Here is a 23,604-nt window from a genome sequence, read left to right as displayed (position 1 = left end):
TTGGGGCTGCTCTTACTTTCTGGGGCTAAAGGCCATGCAGGGTCAAAGGGTGCATGCGTCATCATGGTGTCTGGTACACGTGGCTGGAAAGCCTCCCAGAAGGGCCCAGCAATTCACCCCAGCCCCATGTGTGTCAGGACTGTGTCCCTGTGCCCTGCACTATTGGAGAGAGGGCACCCAACACCCCCACGGGCTGTTCCTCCTCACTGCTGCAGGACACAGACATATCAGCCCTCCTGACACCCCCACTGCACCCGGCAGCCCGGAACCCCAAACCTTAGCTGCTGACCACACACTGGTGCGGCTGCAGGGCTTAGAAGCTCAGTAAAAATTCAAACTACATCCCAGGGCCCTCCTGCCAGGGTTTACAGTGACATAGCCAGATGGGGGCAAAGGCAGGTGGGGGGCAGCCTAAGCCCTCAGTGAGGAAAGTCTGTCAGTGCCCCAAACACCCGGGGTGGCAGGGGGTGGAAGGTATTGTTGCCACTACCATGGGCTTGCCATGAGAAGCACACACTGGCTTCCCAGGGATGCTCAGGCGGGAAAGCACCAGGGTTGGGGGGTACCCCAAGAGCAGGAGAGCTAGCCCGGCTTTGCCTCTGTGATGGCTGCCACAGGGCTGCTTCCTGACTGGGACACAGCAAGCGTCCTCCACACTCCCGCACAGTGGGGTACACTCACGGCCCCCACAGGGCACCAGGGCTCAGTAGAAGGTCCAGTCTGGGATGCCCACTGCCCTGATCCCCACCCTGGGTTATTTACTCTCCAGCCTAGAGGCTCCCCCTCCCCTTATCTGACCTGCCCAAGGTTCCTGGTGGCAGGGGGATGCCACGACCCCTCTCTGACAGACGCAGGAACTGAGGATCACAGGGTTAGCATGGACAAAGGGTGAGGGGTCGGGGGTGCCCTGCAGACCCTGGGCTTGAGGCAGGACTCCCCACCTGACCCACTTCCTCAGGCACCTGCACCCCCAACGCGTCCCTTGGCCAGGACTCTCCACTCGCCCATCCACCCCCCTCCAGGTGCCCTGATACGTCCCATTTCTCCCATCAGGACCTCCTATTCCCCTTGTGAGGCACTGCCCTCCCTGGCCGCAGGACTCACCATATGCTTTTCACAGGTCAGCGGGACGAGGATGTGGCAGCGTTTATGGACCAAGAGTTTGCAGTTGATACACTTGTAGCCTTGCCTTCCGAGACCCCATATCCTTTCGCTGCACTGGCCGCAGTATGCTCTCTAGATACAAGAAGGACAGCATCACACCCTGCTCTGCCCTCTGGGAGCCCACGCTTCCTGAAGGACCCAGCTACCGATTTTCTCAAAAGATGACAGAGCTGGGTCAGAGTTGGCACTGTCCCTTCGTCATACCAGCACCAGGGCCAGACCAGCTCAGGAGCCCCCTCTTGGCTCCACTCAGGGGGCAGCACCAGGGAGCTGGGACCCTGTTCTGAGGGCACAGAGGAGGCCCTGTGGGGCAGGGCCACTTGAGGCCCCATGTGGACAAGGCCCCCTTGCATACAGGGACAGGGAAGCCTGCCCTCATGGTTCTGCCTGTCAGCCTTTTGAGTAGCACAGGGTCTTGTGCAGGGTGGAGTGAGGTCTGGTTGAGAAAGGCGTGGGAAAAGACCCTCACCCAACCCTGCCAATACAGACTATCTCATCTGAGTGACAACCATGGAGAAAACGATGGTCTCTGTCAGGCATTCTGACTTGTGATGATTCTGAATTGCTAGAGGGCAGGTTTCAAGTATATGGTTTTTTTTTTAAACCATTATTTTTCAAGATTTAAAACGATCGATCTTTTTAAAATTTTATTCTAATCAATTTGAAATCAGTGGCAATGATCACATTGCTTCAAATTTTCATGAATTTTTCAATTTTTTACAATGCATGAAGGTGAACGTCTTCAGACGCCACTGTGGGTCGTGACCTGTGTGTCCAGCGCCACCTCAACAGCCACGTCCTGCATCTGGGCAAGGCACCAGCGGCCTGGCTTTCCCTTTTAGGATTTTTCCTGGCATAATTTATTTACATGTTTAGCCCGCTTTTGCCTTTTAAAAAACATCTTTAAAACATTTCTTTCTTTTAAGAGAGTCCTAAATTACTCTTGAAGAAGAACAAGGAACACAACTGGTGAAGAAGACAACCTACAGAATGGAAGAAAATATTTGGGAACCATCTTACATACTTTGGATGTGTTATCAGGAGGGATCAATCCTTGGAGAACGACATCATGCTTGGTAAAGTAGAGGGTCAGTGAAAAAGAGGAAAACCCTCAACAAGATGGATTTACACAGTGGCTGGAACAATGGTCTCAAGCATAGCCACGATTGTGAGGATGGCACAGGCGCAGGACTGGGAAGCGTTTAGTTCTGTTGTATATAGGATTGCTATGAGTCAGAACTGACTCGATGGCACCTAACAACAACAATGAGATATGTGAGAAGCATTTAATATCTGGATACATAAAGAAATACAACTCAACCACAAAAAGACAAACAGCCCAATCAAAAAATGGGCAAAGGACTTAAGAGACATTGCACCAAAAAGATACACAAATGGCTAAATGAGCAGAACTGTCCCATAGGGTTTCCAAGGAGCGGCAGGTGGATTCAAACTGCCGACCTTTTGGTTAGCAAACTTTTAACCACTGCGTCACCAGGGCTCCCTATTAGCCATTGTTGTGTTGTTGTTAGGCGCTGTGGAATCGGTTCCAACACATACCAAAAAAAAAAACAAACCCAGTGCCGTCGAGTCAATTCCGACTCATAGCGACCCTATAGGACAGAGTAGAACTGCCCCATAGAGTTTCCAAGGAGCGCCTGGTGGATTCAAACTGCCGACCCTTCGGTTAGCAGTCCTAACACTTAACCACTATGCCACCAGGGTTTCCAACACATAGTGACCCTCTTAATCATTAGGAAAATGAAAATTAAAACTACAATGAGATACCACTTCACCCCCAATAATACGGCTATTACCAGAAAAACAGAAAACAAGTTTTGGCAAGGTTGGGGAGAAACTGGAACCCTCATCCATTGCTGGTGGGAAGGTAAAATGGTACAGCCACCATGGAAAACAGTTTGGTGCTTCCTCAAAAAATTCAACATTGAATAATCACATGACCTAACAATTCTACTCTTGGGTATATACCCCAAAGAATTGAGAGCAGGGATCCAAACAGACAGGTGTCCACCAATGTTCACTGCAGCACTACTCACAACAGCCAAAGGGTGGCAACAACCCAAATGTCCATCGAAGGATAAACAGATGAGTAAAATGTGGTCTCTCCATACAATGGGATATTATTCCACCATAAAGGGAAATGAAGTGCCAATACATGCTACGACACAGATGATCCTTGGAAACGTGATGCCAAGTGACAGAAGCCAGGCACAAAAGGCCAAATGTCATACAATCCCACTGATACGAAATATCTAGAATATATCTGAGAGCAGGAGGCTGTGTGCTGGGCCCAGGCCGGGGCAGGTGTATCTCTTCAAAAGATGGGGGAGCCCTGCGGTGGGAGGTGAGGAGCTGAGCTCTGACAGCCTCTGTGCCCCATCTGCTCGGCCGTATCCTGGGGGCTCCCACTCCTCCTTCATGCTGACTTCCCAGGTGGGGCATGAAGACACCATCTCCTCCAGGAAGTCCTCTAGGCTTCCTGGCACAGGCCACACTTGCCCTTCTGAGCATTGTCCGCTGAGCCCAGGAGCCCAGTGCTGTCCACATCCCTCATGGTCACTCAGGAGCATGCCCTGGGCCTCACTGGCATGTCCGCACTGCAGGCCAGCACAGAACACACTGGCCAGCCCTGGAGGGTGCTCAGTGCCCTGAGACCTGTCCAGCATGGCCCTGAGGCCAGGATGAGGGAGGGACAACATCTACTCCAGGCTGACAGAGGACCCACTTGAGGACCTTATGGCAGGGAGGGCGTGGTGGATGCAAACACCATAAGAGTGGCCATTGTGCCTGGCACAGGATGGCCCTGGGGGACACGGCCCAGGTGCCATGATATGTACTCCTCATGACCATTATGTCACCGTCACCCCCACTCTGCTGGTAAGGACACTGGGGCATAAAGCAGGGCCATACCCAAGGCACAGGGCCAGTACAGGCAGGGCTGGGATTTGAACACACGGCTCCCTGGGTGTGTCTCAGCCACTGGGCCAGGGAGCACCTACCCTGGCGTGGGGACAGGGTGGGGAGTGGAGTGCCAAGGTTCCATGCGGTCCTGCGGCAAGGACAGGCTGGCCCACTCAGACATGTCCACTGTGTCATCCCTGCACTGTGGGACAGGCCCAACAGTTATAGTACCTCCAGGTATCAAACTCCGCCCCTCCCCCGACCCTGCGTTTTGAAATGGAGTCATCGGAAATCTACTAAATCACCTGATTTCTAGAAAACGTAAAACCATCATAAGGAGGTGACAGGACTGAGTTAACATGTCTACAGACTAAGTGGGCGATAGGGTGGTGGGTGTGTGTGCGAGGGATGGCTAGGGGTGCAGGCTGCGGCATGGGTGGGAGGGCTGTCTGGAGCTTCCTGGTCCACAGAGACCCTCAGCTGTAGGGACCCTCCCTGCAGCTGAGAACATGCATCTGCTATCACTTGCTGAGTGGGCAGCCCCCCTGGGTGCAGGCAGGTGGGGAGCCCTGATGGTGCAGCATGAAAGGGGGGCTCCCGAGATGCAGCAACAGCTTTCATCACATGGCCCCAATCCTGAAAACAATCTGGGCTGGAAACTTAATGGAGTCAAACTCTCTGGGCAAGGCTCTCACACACTGTTGGAGAAAGCATTCCCACCCCCCTGCCGGGGACCCTGCCCACCCAGGCCTAGCACCCCTCTGCCCCCCACCCCCATGTGTACGTAGGGAAAGGAGCCTGTGGCTCAGGCAGGCAGTATCTCCCCAGCTTGTAAAAAGCAGTATAAGAGCCACAATAACAGCCATGCAGCACCATCGTGGCACTGCATCCATGGTGGCAACCCCACGATGATGTCCCCACAGCACTCACCCTGTTAAAGCGCTTGGCTTGGAAGAGATGGCCGTTGGCGCGGTAGAGCTTCCTCCATCTTCTGGCTCCGCGGCGGTAGATGGACTCTAGAAAGGAGATGAAAAAGGTGTAAAGAAATAGCATTTTGGCCACCAGGCCAGGTGCGCTGAGGACAGGCTGTTCCATCCGGAGCTGGCCACGGTCAGGTTTTGGGAGCCTAGTGGGTTTAGGGCCAGGAGGATGGTGTTCCAAGCTGGCTGCACCCACTCCCTCTCCTCACACGATTATCTTGTCACAGAGGTGTGACACGGAGACACAGCCCAGGTGCAGGGACGGAGGTGGAGAGCCACACGGCCCTGACTGGCCAGGGACGCCTCTCTCTGCGGGCCGCTCAGCATCTGCCGGGAAAGACGGCGCTCGGCCAGCACGCTCACAGCCCTGCCTGTCCTCCAGTTTGTTTTGCTTTCCATGTGCCTTCCCTCTGGACCGCTGTAGGAAAACCAGACCCTTTTCCCACACAGGGACACACTTCAACTGAGCTGCAAGCTAGGGACTATGTACACAGGCCTGTGCGAGGAGGCCATTAGGGGTGCGGTGCTGAGACCATGGTCAGGTTAAAACGCAGAGCTGACCAACGCCACTGCACCAAAGACACTGGCAGGTTTCGGGCTGCACACCCCAGCCGAGTTTCCTTTAATTTCACAAACCTTTGGGCAGAAGTAAAGCAAACGAGCCGAGTCAAACATTCAAGTCGCAAGGTACCAAAGATGTCATTTCCACAACATGCATTAAATAATTCCAACTTGAAGGGAAGAATACCTTTTATTAAAAATGTTAGCACGACGTTGACGGCGAGAGTTGTGGTTTTCTTCTCCCTTAAACATGCTTCTCACTTCGCTCCTTGCAAACACTCTGAGACAGAGGCATGTAAAAATAAAATCTGTAGAGGTCTAATACACAAAGGGAAGCTTTGTGCTCTTACAAAACGCTGCTGTAAAAGCCACTTTCATGGGCGAAATGAACGCGCCATGAGTACACGAATGTGGAAATTGTAACGAAATGTTTTTAAAACAAGCAAATTACCAGCTCTGGTTGGAACCTGCCCGAGAGCAGGCCACAGCTATTACAAAACAAGAGACCAAGCTGACCGGATCCTTCCAGAAGCAGGAGCCCCAAGAAATGCAAGGTGGGCTGCAGCCCAATCTCCCCCCACTCCAACCTCAGAAGTTCACAGCTTCGAATTTGGGCCTGGGGTCTGTAGGATCCAAACACTCCTGGGAGGGGCAGCACATGCAGCCCGCACCACGCAGACCTGCCTGTGACCACAGGAGCTTTTTGCCACCCCTGCCTGCCCGACACCCAGCCCACTTTAGGCCCCTTCTCCCAACATTCACAACACTGACCGTCCCCTCACGTGGCCCCCTCACCCCTACCTAACTGTGCGCTAATGTGGCCCCCATGTCCCTGCCTGGCCAACCCCATGTGTGACACCCCTGCCCGACCACCCCAGGAAGCTCGGGCTTCTGGCTGGGGCTGTCAGTGACCTGAGGATGCACTGGGCTGCTTTATCTTTACTGCATGGGAGGGAAGATCCTCCCTCAGGAGGCATTAAATTGACCTTCCTGCATTTACAACTGGAGACAACAGCTAGCAGGACGAGCCAAAACTGAGACCAGTTGACAGAATCAATGCTTGACTGTAGCCACATCAGGCCGCTAAAGTGGATGTGCTGCACACACATGGCAACCCCCGCTCTGTCCAATCCTCCATGCACTCTTACTAGCCATCGGCTATATCACAAAGCACAGGGCTACCCTCCACTAACTGGTCCTCACTCATGGGGAGCCAGCAGCAGGATGGACAAATGGACAGTTGTGGGTGAATTTTCTCTCCTAAAAAATTATGTGGAAGTTCTAACCCTGGTACCTGTGAATGTGATCCTGTTTGGGAACAGGGGTTTTCTTTTGTTATGTGAATGAGGTCATACTGGAGTAGGGTGGGCCCTAAACCTAATCACTTTTGAGAAGTGTCTTACAAAAAGAGCAGAATAGACACAGACACACACAGGGGAAGATCGATTCCAAGAATGCCAAGGAACTCCTGGGCTACCAATAAGGAAGGACTCTCCCCTAGAGCCATTGCCCTAATTTGTGCTTCTGGTGTCCAAAACTGTGAAACAATAAATCCTTGTTCTTGAAAGCCACTCACTTGGTTTTTGTTACAGCAGCACTAGGTAACTAAGACACTACCCAATGGGATAGACAGAGAGTCCACCATAGCCCCCACAGGTGTGAAGCACCGATGTGACAGAGGGGCCTCACAGGTGACCAGGAAGGTTATCCATAGTGAGAAAAACCAACCCCTGCCTCATACCATACAAAAACCTGGCTCCTTCAAAAAGGAAGTACTTAAATATGAGGAGCAAAACAATAAGAAAATATAGACGATCTTAATAATCTCAGGGTTAAAAAAAAATCTGAAGACATAAAAAGCACTAGCCAAAAAGGAGGAGATGATTTCACCTGACTTCACTGAAGGCAGGCCTAATGTCCATCAACAGAGACCATTACGAGAGAAGAACAAGCTGCACACTAGTCAAGACATCTGTGTAATTCAGGATATGTACATAACTTCTGTAAGTCAACAAGGAAACAGCAAAGAAAATATGAACAAAAGTAAGAACAGACCTTCACAGAAGAAATAACGACGGTGAATGAAAATCTGAAATGAGGCTCAACCTTGTGAGTTACCAGAGAATTTCAAGACCACTTGTGGTATACTTTTACACTCACAGGAGCAGCACAAAGGGATCTCTGAGAAAGATCGTCAAGGATACGGAGCAACTGGAAATCACTCATCCTCCTGGAAGGGTCCGCATTGGTACAAGAAGTATTTGTAAGAAGAAGCATTTGCTTCCTCTGTACCCCAACCATTCCACTGCTCCTACGTCAAGGCCCAAGAGAAGGTCTCCCACATGGGCTCGGGGAACATTCGAGATGTTCAAAAAGACCCCAAGGCCCGTTGACAAGAGAATGGATAAATAAACCATGGTGTGTGACCACACAACGGAACATTAATCAGCTGTAAACACCAGCTTCAGCTACACTCGGAAGCACTAACACATCTTTGAAACATCAGAAAACAAATCCCAGGGTGATATAAAATTGTTATTTTTACAAAGCTAAAAGATAAGCAATATAGATTATTTTAAAATACACACTTACGTGATCACATTCGTTTTTGTTTTCAGTTGTTGATTTGTGACTTATGAGACCCAGGTGTCACAGAGTAGAATCGCTACATTGGGTAAGAAGAACTGATGCATTTGTATTATGGATTGACTACGCCATAGATTGCCAGAAGAACAAACAAATCTGTCCTGGAAGAAGTACAGCCAGAATGCTCCTTAGAAGCAAAGATGGCAAGACTTTGTCTCACTTATTTTGGACATGTTACCAGGAGGGACCAGTTCCTGGAGAAGGACATCATGCTTGGTAAAGTAGAAGGTCAACGAAAGAGAGGAAGACCCTCAACAAGGTGGATTGACACAACGGCTGCCACAATGGCTTCAAACACAGCAATGATTGTGAGAATGGCGCAAGACTGGGCAACATTTTGTTCTGTTGTACACAGGGTTGCTAAGAGTTGGCACCAACTCAACAGCACCTAACAACAATCTTTACGGAAGCAGGTCGCTAGGCCTGTTTCTTCCGTGGTGCCTCTGGGTGGATTCAAACCATCAACCTCTTGGTTAGCAGCTGAGTGCAAACTGTGCCACACAGGGGCCTTCTATGTGATGACATTTTTTAATAAGTGAATGCTCAATCTCAGATTCAGGGTGGGTGGATGAGTGCAGCAACGGGTGAATTTACTGTTTTTTAGTCGTGGTGCTACATCTATTGTACATTTACCATTTTCAACCATTTTTACATGTACAATTCGGAGACTGATGCAGGCACCGCAGGTCCACTGTATCAAGATGTTCTATAATGTATTAAAGTTACCTGTTCTTGGTATGTAACAAATGCTGCAAGAAACAAACAATTCAAAACCATAGAGGAAGAAAGCAGAGTTCCACAAAGCTGGATATGGTTACAAACTAATTTCAAATAGCTTCCTTAGACTCATCTCCAGATAATCCTGTCGCATTTTTTGGCGTTGTTGTTAGGTGCCACGGAGGTGGTTCAGACTCATAGTGACCCACGTACAACACAACGAAACACTGCCTGGTCCTGCGCCATCCTCACAATCTTTATGTTTGAGCCCACTGTTGTAGCCTCTGTGCCAATCCATCTCATTAAGGTTCTTCCTTTTTTTCACTGACCCTCTACTTTACCAAGCATGATGTCCTTCTCCAGGGATTAGTCCCTCCTGATAACATGTCCAAAGTAAGGGAGATGAAATCTCGCCATCCTTGCTTTAAGGAGCATTCTGGTTGTACTTCTTCCAAGACAGATTTGTTTGTTCTTTGGGCAGTCCATGGTATATTCAATATTTTTTTGCCAATGCCATAATTCAAAGGCATCAATTCTTCTTTGGTCTTCTTTATTCACTGTCCAGCTTTCTCATGCATATGAGGCAACTGAAAATACAGCTTGGGTTCGGCACACCTGGGTCCTCAAAGTGTCACTTTTTTTTTTTTTTTTAACACTTTAAAGAGGTCTTTAAAGGGCAGGTTTGCCCAATGCAGTTTGTCATATTGATTTCCTGACCGTTGCTTCCACGGGTGTTGACTGTGGATCCAAGTAAAATGAAACCTTTGACAACTTCAGTCTTTCCTCCATTTATCATGACGTTGCTTACTGGTCCAGGTGTGGGGATTTTTGTTTTCTTTATGTTGGGGTGTAATCCATACTGAAGGTTGTAGTCTTTGATCTTCATCAGTAAGTGTTTCAAGTCCTCTTCGCTTTAAGCAAGAACATTTTTGATGACTTTAAGGATTCAATGTGAAATTATTTTTCTTGTACGAGGGGGTAAGGAGCAGGTGGTAAATTTTTGTTTCAAATAAAACATATCAAATTTTAGAAAATGAAACGCAAGTGCTCTGAGTCTCCAAGGAGTCCCCCTGCTCCCTATGTGGCTCAGAGGCAGCGCCCTCACCCTTTTGGCCACTCACCCACCGTCTCACTGCAGCAGCTAGAACATGTGTCTCATCTGAGGCCAGTCAGAGTCTTGGGGATAGAGCCAGCACTGCTCCCAGGCATGGAAGGGCAAGAAGGGAGAGAGAAGAACTAAGGTGGTAGCAAGTCCAAGGAGAGAGGCCATGTCAGCAAGGCCCGTCAGCCCCTGGGCCCTGAGGGACAAGCAGCTGAGCCTGAAGGACGTGTCTCACCCAGCTGGCCCAACACAGGGAGTTCTGGGTGGCATGGTGTTTCTGAGTCAATCCAGAGATGCCTCAAAGGAAAGGCCTGGCAATCTACTTCTGAAAACTCAGCCAGTGGATCTGTATAGAGAATGTCTGCCTTGAGCACGGTGCCCTTTCAAAGAACTATCTATATGGGATGAAACTGACAACAGCAACTGGAAAGGTTAGATCACAAGCTTAGGGGGCAGCGAGTTCTATCTTAAAGGTGGTAGAATAATTTGGAAAAGGGTATCGAGAATGGTTGCATAACTTGGGGAATGAAATCCATGTCACAGAATTGTACATGCAGAACTTGTTGGTGTTATGTTTTGCTGAGTATGTTTTCACCAAAACATAAAATAATAATTAAAAAGAAACTCCCATGGAGCACAGTTCTACTCTGACATTCATGGGGTGGCCATGAGTTGGAGTTGACTTGATGGCAACTGATAACCTGATAACCCCACCCCCCCGGAGGTGGGAACACCGGATAGGACCTTGGCACCCCAAGCTGCCTGCCCTTCAGTGAGCCCTGACCTTGTCCCAGGGGAGACTGCATGGGAGGGTGGGGGCCCTGGGACTTCTGACCCACACCCGCATCACTGCCTGAGAAAAGTGGCCAGGAGAACCCCAGGAACCATGGGGTGAGGGGACACAGCAGGGTACCCTGAACTTTTTTTTTTTTTTTGAAATAAACTTTTTATTTTGGAGGAATTTTAGATTCACAGGGAATTTGCAAAGAGAGTTCCCATATACCCCAGTTCCCCTAGTGTTACCATCTTATATAACTACATGTGTCTGTCACAACTGAGAGCACCCTGGTGGCCCAATGGTTAGGCATTCGGTTGCTAACTGAAAGGTTGGTAGTTCGAACCCACTCAGCGGCTGTGCAGGAGAAAGATGTGGTGATCTACTTCTATAAAGATTACAGTCAAGAAAACTTGATGGGGCACTTCTACTCTGTCACATGGGGTCACTGTGAGTGACACAACGATGACAATACTATTAACTGAATTCCAGACAAGTCATAGCTCTCCTTGAGTTTTCTTTAATAGACTTTACTTCTTAGGACAGTTTTAGATTTATAGAAAAATGGAGAATATACTACAGAGAGTTCCCACGTCCGCATGCCCTGGTTCCCCTATTATTAGCATCTTACATTAGTATGCTATATTAGTTACACTTAGAGAAGCAATGTTATCATCAACTAAAGTCTATACTGTAAAATCCCTTACTTTTCCCTAATGTCCTTTTCTGTCACAGGAGCCCAGGTGACTTTTAGTTGTCCTGTCTTCTTAGGCTCCTCTGGGCTGTGAGGTTTTCTCAGACTTTTCTTGTCTTGGATGGTGTTACAGATTGAACTGTGCCCCCTCAAAGTATGTACTGGAATCCAGACCCTATAATTTAGAAATAGGGTTTTCTTTATCATGTTGGAGCCCTGGTGGCAGAGCAGTTAAGAACATAGCTACTAACTAAAAGGTCAGCAGTTCGAATCCACCAGCCGCTCCTTGGAAACCCTATGGTGCAGTTCTACTCTATCCTATAGGGCTGCTATGAGTCAGAATTGACTGGACTGCAACAAAGGTTTTTTGTTATGTTTACGAGGCCATACCAGTGTAGATGTGCCCTAAGCCTAATCACTTGTGAGTGACATAAAGAGCACCATAGACACAGACAAGAAGCGCCAATGGGAAGACAGATGCCATGTGGAGATCACCAAGGAACCGAGGAACACAGGGGCTAGAGAAGCTGACACAAACATCATCTCCCAGAGTCAACAGAGAGATAGCCTTTCCCTAGAGCCAGTGCCCTGAATTTAGACTTCTAGCCTCCTGGACTGTGAGAAAATACCTTTCTGTTCTTTAAAGCCTCCCACTTGTATTTCTATTACAGCAATTCTAGATAACTAAGACAGATGGCCATGACAGTTTTAAAGTCTGGTTGAGCGTTTGTAGGATCCCCTCAATGGGACTGTCTGGTGTTTTCCTCACGATTAGGCTGGGGTTGTGGCCTCCTTTACTTTTGAATCATCTGCTGGCACCCTCTTTGAAAATCAAAAACATTCCCACAACGGCAACTACCCCAAATCCGAAAACTTCCATACCTGGGACACTTCATGAGAAGGTTCCCTGAGTGTGGGGCTGCTCTGGGGCCACACCGGGGCTTTCTGAGTCTGCAGCCAGGACCCAGGGAGCCCCTCCCCACACAGGCCACTGGCCACCAGCTTCTGGACATCTTCAGATTTGGGATTCAGCCTGAGAGGTAACAGCCTCTGCCCTGACCTGAAGTGCCAAGTCTGGATTAGAGAGAGGGGAAAGGGCCGTCCTCAGAGAGCAGGAGCAGGCAGGGGCCTAGCCCTCTCTCCGCTGGCTGGTCAGGGGAAGCCCCTGCACCTGATACTGTGTGTAATGTCATTCATGATCACCACCAGGGCCTGGTGGAAGCAGAGTCCTGGGGAAAGTCCCCAAGAGCACTGGTGCTGGCTAAGTCTGCCCTGGGACCTGGCCTCAAAGCTACTCTCATGTACCTGTGGGCAGTGTGGCCACTGCTGTTTGAGGACGGGCTCCCACCAAGTAGATGGCGTGGGCTCCAGGGTCAGCATGGGTTTGATGCCCACTTACCCAGGGGGTAGATGCGAGCACTTTTTATCACCCCCGGCACTGTTCTGTGCATCCCTCCAGGGGGGACACAGGTGGACCCCCAGGAGCAGTTGGACACACACGGAACCATTAGCACCCACCAAGTGTGGTCGCTTCTCTTTCCTCTTTCAACCTGAGTGCAGACAACCTTCAGAGAAGTTCTCTGTTCTGCTTTGAAATTCTATAATTAGACAGCCATGTGAATGCTAACAAGCTCCGTCTCCATGGCAATTGAGTGCCTGAGAGCCCTGACAAGGCCAAGGAAACACATGTTAAAGAACTAAGCTTAGAGCAACAAGGCTATGAGACAAAGGGACTAGGCTCCCTGCTTTCAGCTCCGGCTTGGGACACAATTATGGTGTTGCAGAATTTCTAGCAGGTGAGGGTGGCAGCTGACCACCCCCGACCCCATGCCGTCTCCAGGGCAGTTATTCAAAGGCCAGCCAGAGAGGGGCCCTTGGTTGCAGAGCTGGTGTACAGCCACCCCCGAGGCAGAAGAGGGTGGACAGTGGTCATCTCCAGGCTGTGCAGCCTCCAGGGTGGGATCCCCACTGAGCTCTTGGAAGGCAGGGCCACCTGCCACCCTCACTCAGGTCTCCCTTGTATGCATTTGGCAGCCGCTCATTCCAGACACTCAGATATCTGACCCAAGAACAGCAACAGTGGAGAGCGCTGTGCTTCCAGGGCTGGGATGTCCTGTCATCTGATGTCCAGGTCTGCACACAGGGGTGTGTGTAAATGTGTATCTGTGTGTACGTGAGCATGTATGCATATGTGAAAGTTGTGCATGTATGTAGTATGCACCTACGTGTGTACACATGTACATAATATGTGCGTGTGCACACAGTGTTTTATGTCTGCACATGTGTGCATGTGTATATACACGTATGCGTGCGTGCACGCATTACAGGTGTGGTGGGTGGGGGTGAGTGACCAGAGGCACAACACATCTCATCTGTCTTGTTGCCTTGTGGGTGTCCAGCCGGTCCGGGAGCTGGGCTGGTTCAGTCCACGGCACACTTATTCTAGGAATCCCTGTCCATACCAACTGCGCCTTCCATCCAAAGGCTCCCATGCTACTACAAGCCAATACATGACCTCCCCAAAAGCGGAGTTTGCTCCCGGGTTATATGCTTGCTGTTGCTGGGGGGCCTGGGTGAGCCCTAGGGCATGGACCAGCCTGTCCCTCAACCATGAGCAGTGCCCCACAGCAATGGGGGGGATGTCCCCATATGGTCACAAGAAACCCTCTGAGATCCTGGAGGGACCTCAAGCATACCCCAAAGTGCACCGACCGTCTGTGTCATCCAGGTGCATCCTCTGACCTCACAGACACCTCAGAGTGACTTTGTTGAGCATTGGGAAGACCTGGGCGCCCAGGAGAGCTGTCAGGATGAGACTGTCCACTGCGTCACCCCCACATGAGGCACATCTGAGGGGCTGTGGCAGCGAAGAGCAGGATGGGATGGGACAGGCACCTTGGCTGGGATATGAGAGTTGGGGGGCGGGCAGCTCTTCTGAGGCCTCCAAGGCAGGCTGCTGGAGGTACAGCCCCCCCTCATCTGGGGTCTCTGTCCCAGCCACTAGGCTCCAACTCAGACTTCTGATTTTAACCACTGATCTATTTCCTGGTTTAAAATGTGATTTAAAATACGTTATGCTTTTTTAAAGATAAGTGAAAAGTAACATAAAACACCAAGGGCGGGCCTTAAAAAAGACACAGGGACCCCATGCAGTGGGATCAGAGCCCTGGTGGAGTGGGTGGCTGAGAAGGAAGTGGACTCTGGGGGGCAGTGTCCACCACAGCTCTGGGTCACATGGGGCAGCGAGCTTTCCCGAGGCTTCTCCCCACAACCACTCAGTGCACAGGAAATGTGCTCTTGCCACAATCACACCACAAACAGATAAGTAAAAAGAAAAGATAAGACGAGCATGCTCTGAACTGGCCAGAATGGGACACGAGGCTCTGGTTTCAGTCACGGCCGCGGGTCCTCACGTAGACCTGCGCTGCCCAGTCATTTACTTGGTTCTGGATGCTGCAGGGCTTCTCCCACGGTGCTGCTCCCGGCACTGGGTACCACGGAGAGCAGAAAGGATCCTGTCCAGGGAGCAGACCAACCACGACAATCAGCACGGTGAGTGTTTAAACTGGAGAGCACTCTGGAAAAAAGGGAGTTGGCAAGGACAGAGCAGGCAGTGTCCCTGTATCACACACTGACGTCCCAATCAGGTGGTCAAAGCGCAGAACAAAATGGGAGGAGGTGATTAGGCCGGGGAGAGAAACAATGGATTTAGGGCCAGAGACCATACAGACTGTCCTGGGGAGGCGACACGGGGTGGATGGGTGCATACTGGGGAGGAAGGCGCTTCACGTGGAACCTTGGAGCTGCAGGGAACCTCATGGAACCACCTGAGTAGAGTGAGCTGGGGTGGGGGCAAAGCAAGGGGTGGAGTGGGAGATGGCAGCCTGGGGCAGGGTGTGGGGTTGGAACCACACAATGGTAAGAAACCAAGGAATGAGGAAGCACTTCCTGTGTGTGTGGAGTGACTTCAGGAGGGACAAATCCTGTGTGGAGCTGGGGCTGTGCCAGGGCCTGCAGCCCTCTGGTGGACAGATGTGGTATGACATGACCTACAGGAGGAGGCTCTGAGAAAAGGGTCCCACAGCTCACAGGGCAGGCCCCATGGGAGGCCTCGAAAACTCTGCCAGTGGCTTTACCCATGTTTTAGCCTCTTTCAAATAATCTGTCCTCCTCCTGTGTTCACAGAAGTTTATTTACTTTCACAAAGAATACAATGGAAGATGAACAAGCATCTAGTAAGGACATATTGAGAATCAGGTTACTGAATGCTTTCAATGAGAAAGTGCTTAAACAAAAGAAGGTCTTCTGCTTCTTGGAAGCCATTGGGAATGGTGATGACCACAGCTGAGCACACAGGCAGGGCCCAAAGCGGGGATATGAGGGTCACAGCCACTGGTTTCTAGGAAGCACAGGTACCTCAAAGCCTGTCAGAAGCCATCCCTTCATTCCCAAACCTTCTCCTTCACAAATACTACCAGTAACCATTAAGAAAATTAATCTTGAGATGTTTTGAGGGGGGAAGGGTTACATTATAAAAGCTCTGCTTTCTAATAATTTTTCTTACAAAGATACCCATTTGTCATGATATGAATGACATTTTTATGAAATGGTTGAGAAGATAACTGGTATTTTCACACTGTTTCTATGGAAAAATATGTGCCAACTTCCAAACAATCAGCTACAAATAAATTAATACTGAGCAGGTGCCATTTCTACGTAGGAAGTTTCCTTTATGGATTCAATGGGGGGAAAAAGTGCTCTGAGCTCCTCACGGCCCGCCTCTGTGTTGTGACAGAACCACCCTCAGAAACCGTCCCCAAGCTGCTGAAATAATCTCTCCAACAGACCCAAAGGCCTCAGCTGGGATCCGGGAATCCCAAATTCCATAGCCACAGATGGAGGCCAGTGACTGGGAGGCATCCAGAGCACTAAGTGGGGTGCTGCTGAGGTAAGCAGCAGCTCAGAACCAGGGAAAGGTGCCCCACAATGTAAAATGGGAGGAAAAGATGACCAGGGGGGATTAAGGAGGAGGTAGTATCAGTCTAACCCTCTGTTATGGACTGAACTGTATCCTCCAAAATATGTGCTGAGGTCCTAATCCCTATACCTGCAAATATGACCCTGTTTGGAAATACGGCTTTTCTTTTGTTGTGTTAATGAGGTGATGCCAGTGTAAGGTGGGTCCTAAACCTAATCATTTCTGAGACATAAAAAGAGCTGAATACACATAGACACACACACAGGGGAAGACAGGTGCCATGTGAGGAGCAATCTTTAAGCAAAGGAACACAAAGGATTGCCAAAGGACAGCAGAAACTGGCAGAGAGGCCCACAGAAGGAACTGGCACAGCTGAGACCCTGATTGGACTTTTAGCCTCTACCCTCAAACCAAACCAAATCCATTGCTGTTGAGTTGATGCTGACTCACAGCAACCTTATAGGACAGAGTAGAACTGCCCCATGGAGTTTCCAAGACTGTAATCTTTATGGAAGCAGGCTGCCACATCTTTCTTCAGTGAAGAGACTGGTGTGTTCGACGATCAATCTTTCAGTTAGCAGCTGAGCACTTACCCACTGTGCCGCCAGGCTCCTTTTTAGCCTCTACAACTGTTAGAAAATAAATTCCTGTTCTTTAAAGCCACTCACATGTGGTATCTCTCTTACGGAAGCTCTAGCAAAATAAGACACCTTCCTTCTAAGAACGATCAATAAAAGCTGGAAAACAAAACCAGCTCTGGAGGCACTAAAGAATAGCCAAGCAAGTCAGGAGATGAGAAGCCAGTATGTACAAGTAAGGGCCTTATCAGAGCCTCCTCCTATTCTCAGAGCAACTGTTCATTCCTTGGGTGCATGGAGGTTATACATATCATGCTAAGCTGGAGAGACAAAAATTGAAGTTCAGGACTATCAAGACCTAAGAAATCAAGAAGGAAAAGAAACTGTGATGAAACGAACCTGACAATCAGTGTGTAACTTCTGTTTGAGGCATTTGCTGAATCCTAAACTGCACATAGTAGAGGCAAGAGGCCAAGAAACCAAGCAGAAAGTAGCTGCTAAAAGCAGAAAACAGCTAAGCAGAGATTTTCACCATCTCATGGCGCTGGGGTGACAAAAACTGGGGACTGAGATCCTGGTAGACCCCCCAGGCTTTCCCAGTTAAGACCACTGAAAGAAATATACCCTAGAATTAAGGGAAAATGAGAAATAGACCAGCCTTGACTGAATCAAGATGATTTGGTCACTGTCTTAGGCTGGGTTCTCTAGAGAAGCAAACCAGGGTAAAGTATATATATATACCTATATACCTATATACCTATATACCTATATACCTATATACCTATATACCTATATACCTATATACCTATATACCTATATACCTATATACCTATATACCTATATACCTATATACCTATATACCTATATACCTATATACCTATATACCTATATACCTATATACCTATATACCTATATATTAGGACGAGAGAGAGAAATTTACCTCAAGGAAATGGCTCATGCAGTTGTAGAAGCTGCCAAGTCCCAAGTTCATGGGTCGGGCATCAGGCTAGAGGCTCTTCCTGACTCACGTAGCTGCGGGGGCCAACAAACCCAAGATCGGCAGGTAATATGGCAGGCCACCAGCTCAAGTCCAAAGAATTGGAGGTCAGATGATAATGAGCTGCATGCGGGAACCTGAGCAAGTGAATGAGCTTTGCCAGAACAACCATATATACTGGGTGCATGCCACCACCACCCCTCAAGGATACTCCCTTTTCAACTGACTGGCTGTTCACATCAAATCACAAAATGGAGGATGATTACATCAGATTGCAAACGGAAGACAACTGTATCATTATATAAATGCCAAACTACGTAATTGCCAAACTACGTTATTATATAACTGCTAAACCACTGAGAATCATGGCCCAGCTAAGTTGACACACAGCCTTAACCATCACAGCCACACTCCACCTGCCAGAATAAAATTAAATCCTTTCATAGGAAGATAATATCATTCAGAGCTCATATACTTTTTTCAAACGCAATATATGACATTCAATCAGAAATTACCAGACAGGCCAAGAGACAGGACCATACGGTTGAACAGTCAATAGAAATAGACTCACAGGCAATTCAGATGTTCAAAATATGTTTAAACAGATTGATGGATTAATAACTTCAGTAGTAAACTGGATCTGTAAAAAGAATCAAATAGAAATTCTAGAAGTGAAATTAATGCTAGTAATTGAAATTAGTAATTCACAAGATAGATTCAAGAGTAGATTGGACAAAAGGTACATCAGTAGAAAAGATCTGGACTGAAGCACAGAAGGATGAGAAAATACAGGAAAAAGCATAAAAGGACATAAAGATATTGTGAAAAGGTATGAGATTTAGAGTCCTGGGAAAAAGAAAGAGAGAGAATAGGGTAATACTTGAAAAGATATGGGCTGATATTTTCCAAAAGATATCAAGACCCAGATTTAAAAAGCTCTAAAACCTGCTAATAACTTAATATTTCCCCTCTTCTTGCACAAAAATTGCTGAATTGAAGGACAGATCATTTTAAAAGCAGCCAGGAGAAAAAAGGAGAAACCTTACCCTAAAGGGAATAACAATGAGATTGACAGGTGACTTTCCAACAGAAAATGACAAAATCAGAAGACAATGTACTAAAAGTGCTGAAAGAAAATTACTACATACCTGGCATTCTACACCCAGTTAAAATGTCCTTCAAAAATGAAGGTAAAAGACATTTTCACACACACAAAAACCAGATAATTAGTTGTCAGCAAATCTGCACTAGAAGAAATACTAAAGGGAACATTTCAGGCAGAAGGAAAATGACCTCAGATGCAAGCATGAAAATGCAGGATGAAATGAAAAACATCAAAGGGTAAATATTTGGGTAAATCTGAATGAATACAATTTAAGACTATACTCATAATAATGATTTGTGGGGTTTAAAATATACGTAGGATTGAAATACACGGTAACAATAGCATAAAATTGCTGAGATGGATAAATAGAACTAACGTGTTGTAAGGATCTTGCCTTATCTGGGAAATGGCAAAAGTATTAATTTAAGGTGCATTCCAAGGATGTGTCTTATAATTTTTAAGGTAGCATCAAGATGATATTTTTAAAGAAGCACTACTTAATAAGCTAATAAAAGGAGGGGAAAATGGATAATTAACACTTTATTAAACCAAAAGAAAGCAAGAAAGGAAGGTGAAAAAAGTAGAGACAGGACAAGTATAAAACAACAGTTAAGATGACAGATTTAAACTGTATTACATCAGTACAACATTAAATGTAAATGGACTAAACGCTTCAATTAAAAGACCCAGATTGTCAGACTACATTAAAATAACAAAAACTAATTTCTGCTTATAAGGAGCCATTTCCAAATTATGATACAGAAAAGTTAGAAGTAAAATAACGGGAAAAAATACCTTGTAAATACTAAGGCCCCTCAACCCTCAAAAAGTTGGTATACTTATACTAACATCAAACAAAGCAGCCTTTATTGCTAATAATACTTTTCATCCTTAAGAGCAACATTCCATGATAATAAAGATGAAAGTGTCAATTCAATAGGAAGAGACACCACTGATGACTGCCCTGACAGAGAACACAACAGAGAATCCCTGATGAAGCAGGAGAACAATGGGATGCAGACCTCAAATTCTCGTAAAAAGACTAGTCTTAACGGTCTGACTGAGACTGGAGGGACCCCAGAGGTCATGGCCCCTGGGGCCCTCAGCCCAAGATTGGAACCATTCCCAAAGCCAACTCTTCAGACGGGAATTGGACTGGACTGCAAGACAGAAAATGATACTGGTAAGGAGTGAGCTTCTTGGCTCAAGTAGACACATGAGACTATGTGGGCAGTTCCTGCCTGGAGGAGAGATGAGAAGGCAGTGGGGGAATAGGAACTGGTTCAATGGACACGGGAAATACAGGGTGGAGAGGGGGAGTGCGCTGTCACATTAGGGGGAGAGCAGCTAGTGTTACATAGCAAGGTGTGTATAAGTTTTTGTATGAGAGGCTGACTTGAATTATAAACTTTCACTTAAAACACAATAAAAAAAAAGATAATAATCCTGAATTTGTATGCACCTAATATAGCACAAAATATATGAAGAAAAACTAGCAAAACTAAAAGCAGAAATAGACAAATCTCCAATTAAACTTGGAAATATTTAACACATCTCTCAAAAACTGAAGAGCAGCAGGAAAAAAAAAGAATATAAAATATTTGAACATGACTTACCTAAATCAGAATGCTTGCAACCAACAACTGTAAAATACATTGTTCTTGAGTGCCCATGCAACATTTATGAAAATAGGTCATATACTGGACCATAAAACAAGTCTCCACAATTTCAAAAGAAGATTGAAACTTATAGAGTATATTCTCTGACCACAGTGTAATTAAGGTAAAAAAAAAAAGATAACCAGATAATCTCCAAACGTTTGAAGATTAAACAATATACTTCTAAAGAACCCATAGGTCAGAGCAGGAAAGTAAGGGAAACTAAAATATTTTCAACCAAATGATACGACAGATCTAGATGCGTAGGATACAGCTAAATTTGGGCTTATAGGGAGAATTACAGGCTTAAAGAGATACATGATAGGAAAGACTGAACAATGAATGATCTAAGAATACATCTCCAGGGACTAGAAAAAGAGGAGCAAACTAAACTCAGAGAGTACAGATGGAGAAAATAATAATGATAGGAGCAGAAACCACTGATAGAGGAAACAAATATATAATAAAGAAAATCAACAAAGACAAAACAATTTGAAAAAATAAATAAAATTGGTAAATACCTAGCAAGACTGATAAAAGGAGTGAAAAATACAAACAAGCAGAAATAAAAATCACTACAGATTCTATAGATATCAAAAACACAATCAGGCATTTGAATGAGACACTATCAACCAAGGCGATATCATCAGTCAGAACAAGGCTATGGGCCAATTTGAGAACAGACCATCAATTGCTCATATGCAAGTTCGAGTCGAAGCTGAAGAAAATTACAAGTCCACGAGAGCCAAAGTACAACCTTGGGTATATCCCACCTGAATTTAGAGACCATCTCAAACATAGATTTGACACGTTGAACACTAATGACTGAAGACTAGACGAGTTGTGGAATGACATCAAGGACATCGTACATGAAGGAAGCAAAAAGACAGGAAAGAAAGACCAAAACGGATGTCAGAAGAGACTCTGAAACTTGCTCTTGAACATCAAGTAGCTATAGCAAATGGAATAAATAATGAAGTAAAAGAGCTGAACAGAAGATTTCAAAGCAGCTCAAGAAGACAAAGTAAAGTATTATAATAACATGTGCAAAGACTTGGAGATATAAAACCAAAAAAGGAAGAATATGCTTGGCATTTCTCAAGTTGGAAGAACTGAAGAAAAAAATCAAGACTTGAGTTGTAATACTGAAGGATTCTATGAAGAAAATATTAAATTATGAAGGAAGCATCAAAAGAAGATGGAAGAAATACACAGAGTCACTATACCAAAAAGAATTGGTTGATGTTCAACCATTTCAGGAGGTAGCATATGATTAGGAACCAATGGTACTGAAGGAAGAAGTCCAAGCTGCACTAAAGGCACTGGTGAAAAACAAGGTTCCAGAAATTAATGGAATACCAATTGAGACGTTTCAACAAACGGATGCAAAGCTGGTAGTGCTCACTCATCTATGCCAAGAAATTTGGAAGAGAGTTACTTGGCTAACAGACTGGAAGAGATCCATACTTATGCCTATTTCAAAGTAAGGCTATCCAGCCGAATGCATAAATTATCGAACAATATCATTAACATCAAATGTAAGTAAAATTTTACTCAAGATCATTCAACAGTGGCTGTAGCAGTATATCAACTGGGAACTGCCAGAAATTCAAGCCAGATTCAGAAAAGGACATGGAACCAGGGATTCCTGATTTCTGATGTCAGATGGGTCCTGGCTGAAAGCAGAGAATACCAGAAGGATGTTTACCTGTGTTTTATTGACTATGCTAAGGCATTTGACCATGTGTACCATAACAAATGCTGGATAATATTGCAAAGATTGGGAATTCCAGAACACTTGGTTGTGCTCATGAGGAACCTGTACATGGATCAAGAGGCAGTTGTTCAAACAGAACAAGGGGATACTGCGTGGTTTCAAGTCAGGAAAGGTGTGCATCAGGGTCATATCCTTTTGCCATACTTATTCATTCTGTATGCTGTGCAAATAATTCAAGAAGCTGCACTACATGGAGAAGAACGGGGCATCAGGATTGGAGGAAGACTCATTAACAACCTGCATTATACAGATGACACAACCTTACTTGCGGAAAGTATGGATTACGCCTCAACATAAAGAAAACAAAAATCCTCACAACTAGACCAAAAAGCAACATCATGATAAATGGAGAAAAGATTGATGTTGTCAAGAATTTCATTTTACTTGGATCCACAATCAACACCATGGAAGCAGCAGTGAAGAAATCAAAAGATGCATTGCATTGGGCAAATCTCCTGCAAAAGACCTCTTTAAACTGTTAAAAAGCAAAGATGTCACTTTGAAGACTAAGGTGTGTCTGACCCACGCCACGGTGTTTTCAATTGCCTTATATGCATGCGAAAGTTGGATAATAAATAAGGAAGACTGAAGAAGAACTGATGCCTTTGAATTATGGCGTTGGTGAAGAATATCGAATATACCAGGGACTGCCAAAAGAATAAACAAATCTGTCTTGGAAGAAGTACAACCAGAATGCTCCTTAGAAGGAAGGATGGTGAGACTACATCTCACATACTTTAGACGTGTTATCAGGAAGGATGAGCCTCTGGAGAAGGACATCATGCTTTGTAAAGTAGACGGTCGGTAAAAAGAGGAAGATCCCCAAGAAGATGGATTGACACGGTGGCTGCAACAATGCGCTCAAGCATAACAGCAACTGTGAGCATCGCACTAGACTGGGCAGTGTTTCGTTCTGTTGTACAAAGGGCGGCTATGAGTCGGAACTGACT

General features: G+C 46.6%; 1 protein-coding gene across 4 annotated transcripts in view; it reads right to left on the bottom strand.

The window, feature by feature from the left end:
- PRKCZ (protein kinase C zeta) overlaps positions 1–23,604 on the bottom strand; it is a 145,207-nt gene that overhangs the window by 46,489 nt on the left and 75,114 nt on the right. For all 4 annotated transcript variants that reach the window (XM_049877650.1, XM_049877648.1, XM_049877647.1 and 1 more), the window contains exons 5-6: positions 5,017–5,102; positions 1,105–1,236 (exon numbers count right to left, since the gene is read on the bottom strand). In XM_049877650.1, coding sequence (XP_049733607.1) covers positions 1,105–1,236; positions 5,017–5,102 — 218 coding nt within the window. The remainder of the gene's footprint in view (positions 1–1,104; positions 1,237–5,016; positions 5,103–23,604) is intronic.

The sequence above is a fragment of the Elephas maximus genome, chromosome 3, assembly GCF_024166365.1.
Source record: "Elephas maximus indicus isolate mEleMax1 chromosome 3, mEleMax1 primary haplotype, whole genome shotgun sequence".
Classification (NCBI taxonomy): Eukaryota; Metazoa; Chordata; class Mammalia; order Proboscidea; family Elephantidae; genus Elephas; species Elephas maximus.
Note: the sequence above shows the minus strand (reverse complement) of the source record. Positions and strands in the feature narration are given on the sequence as shown.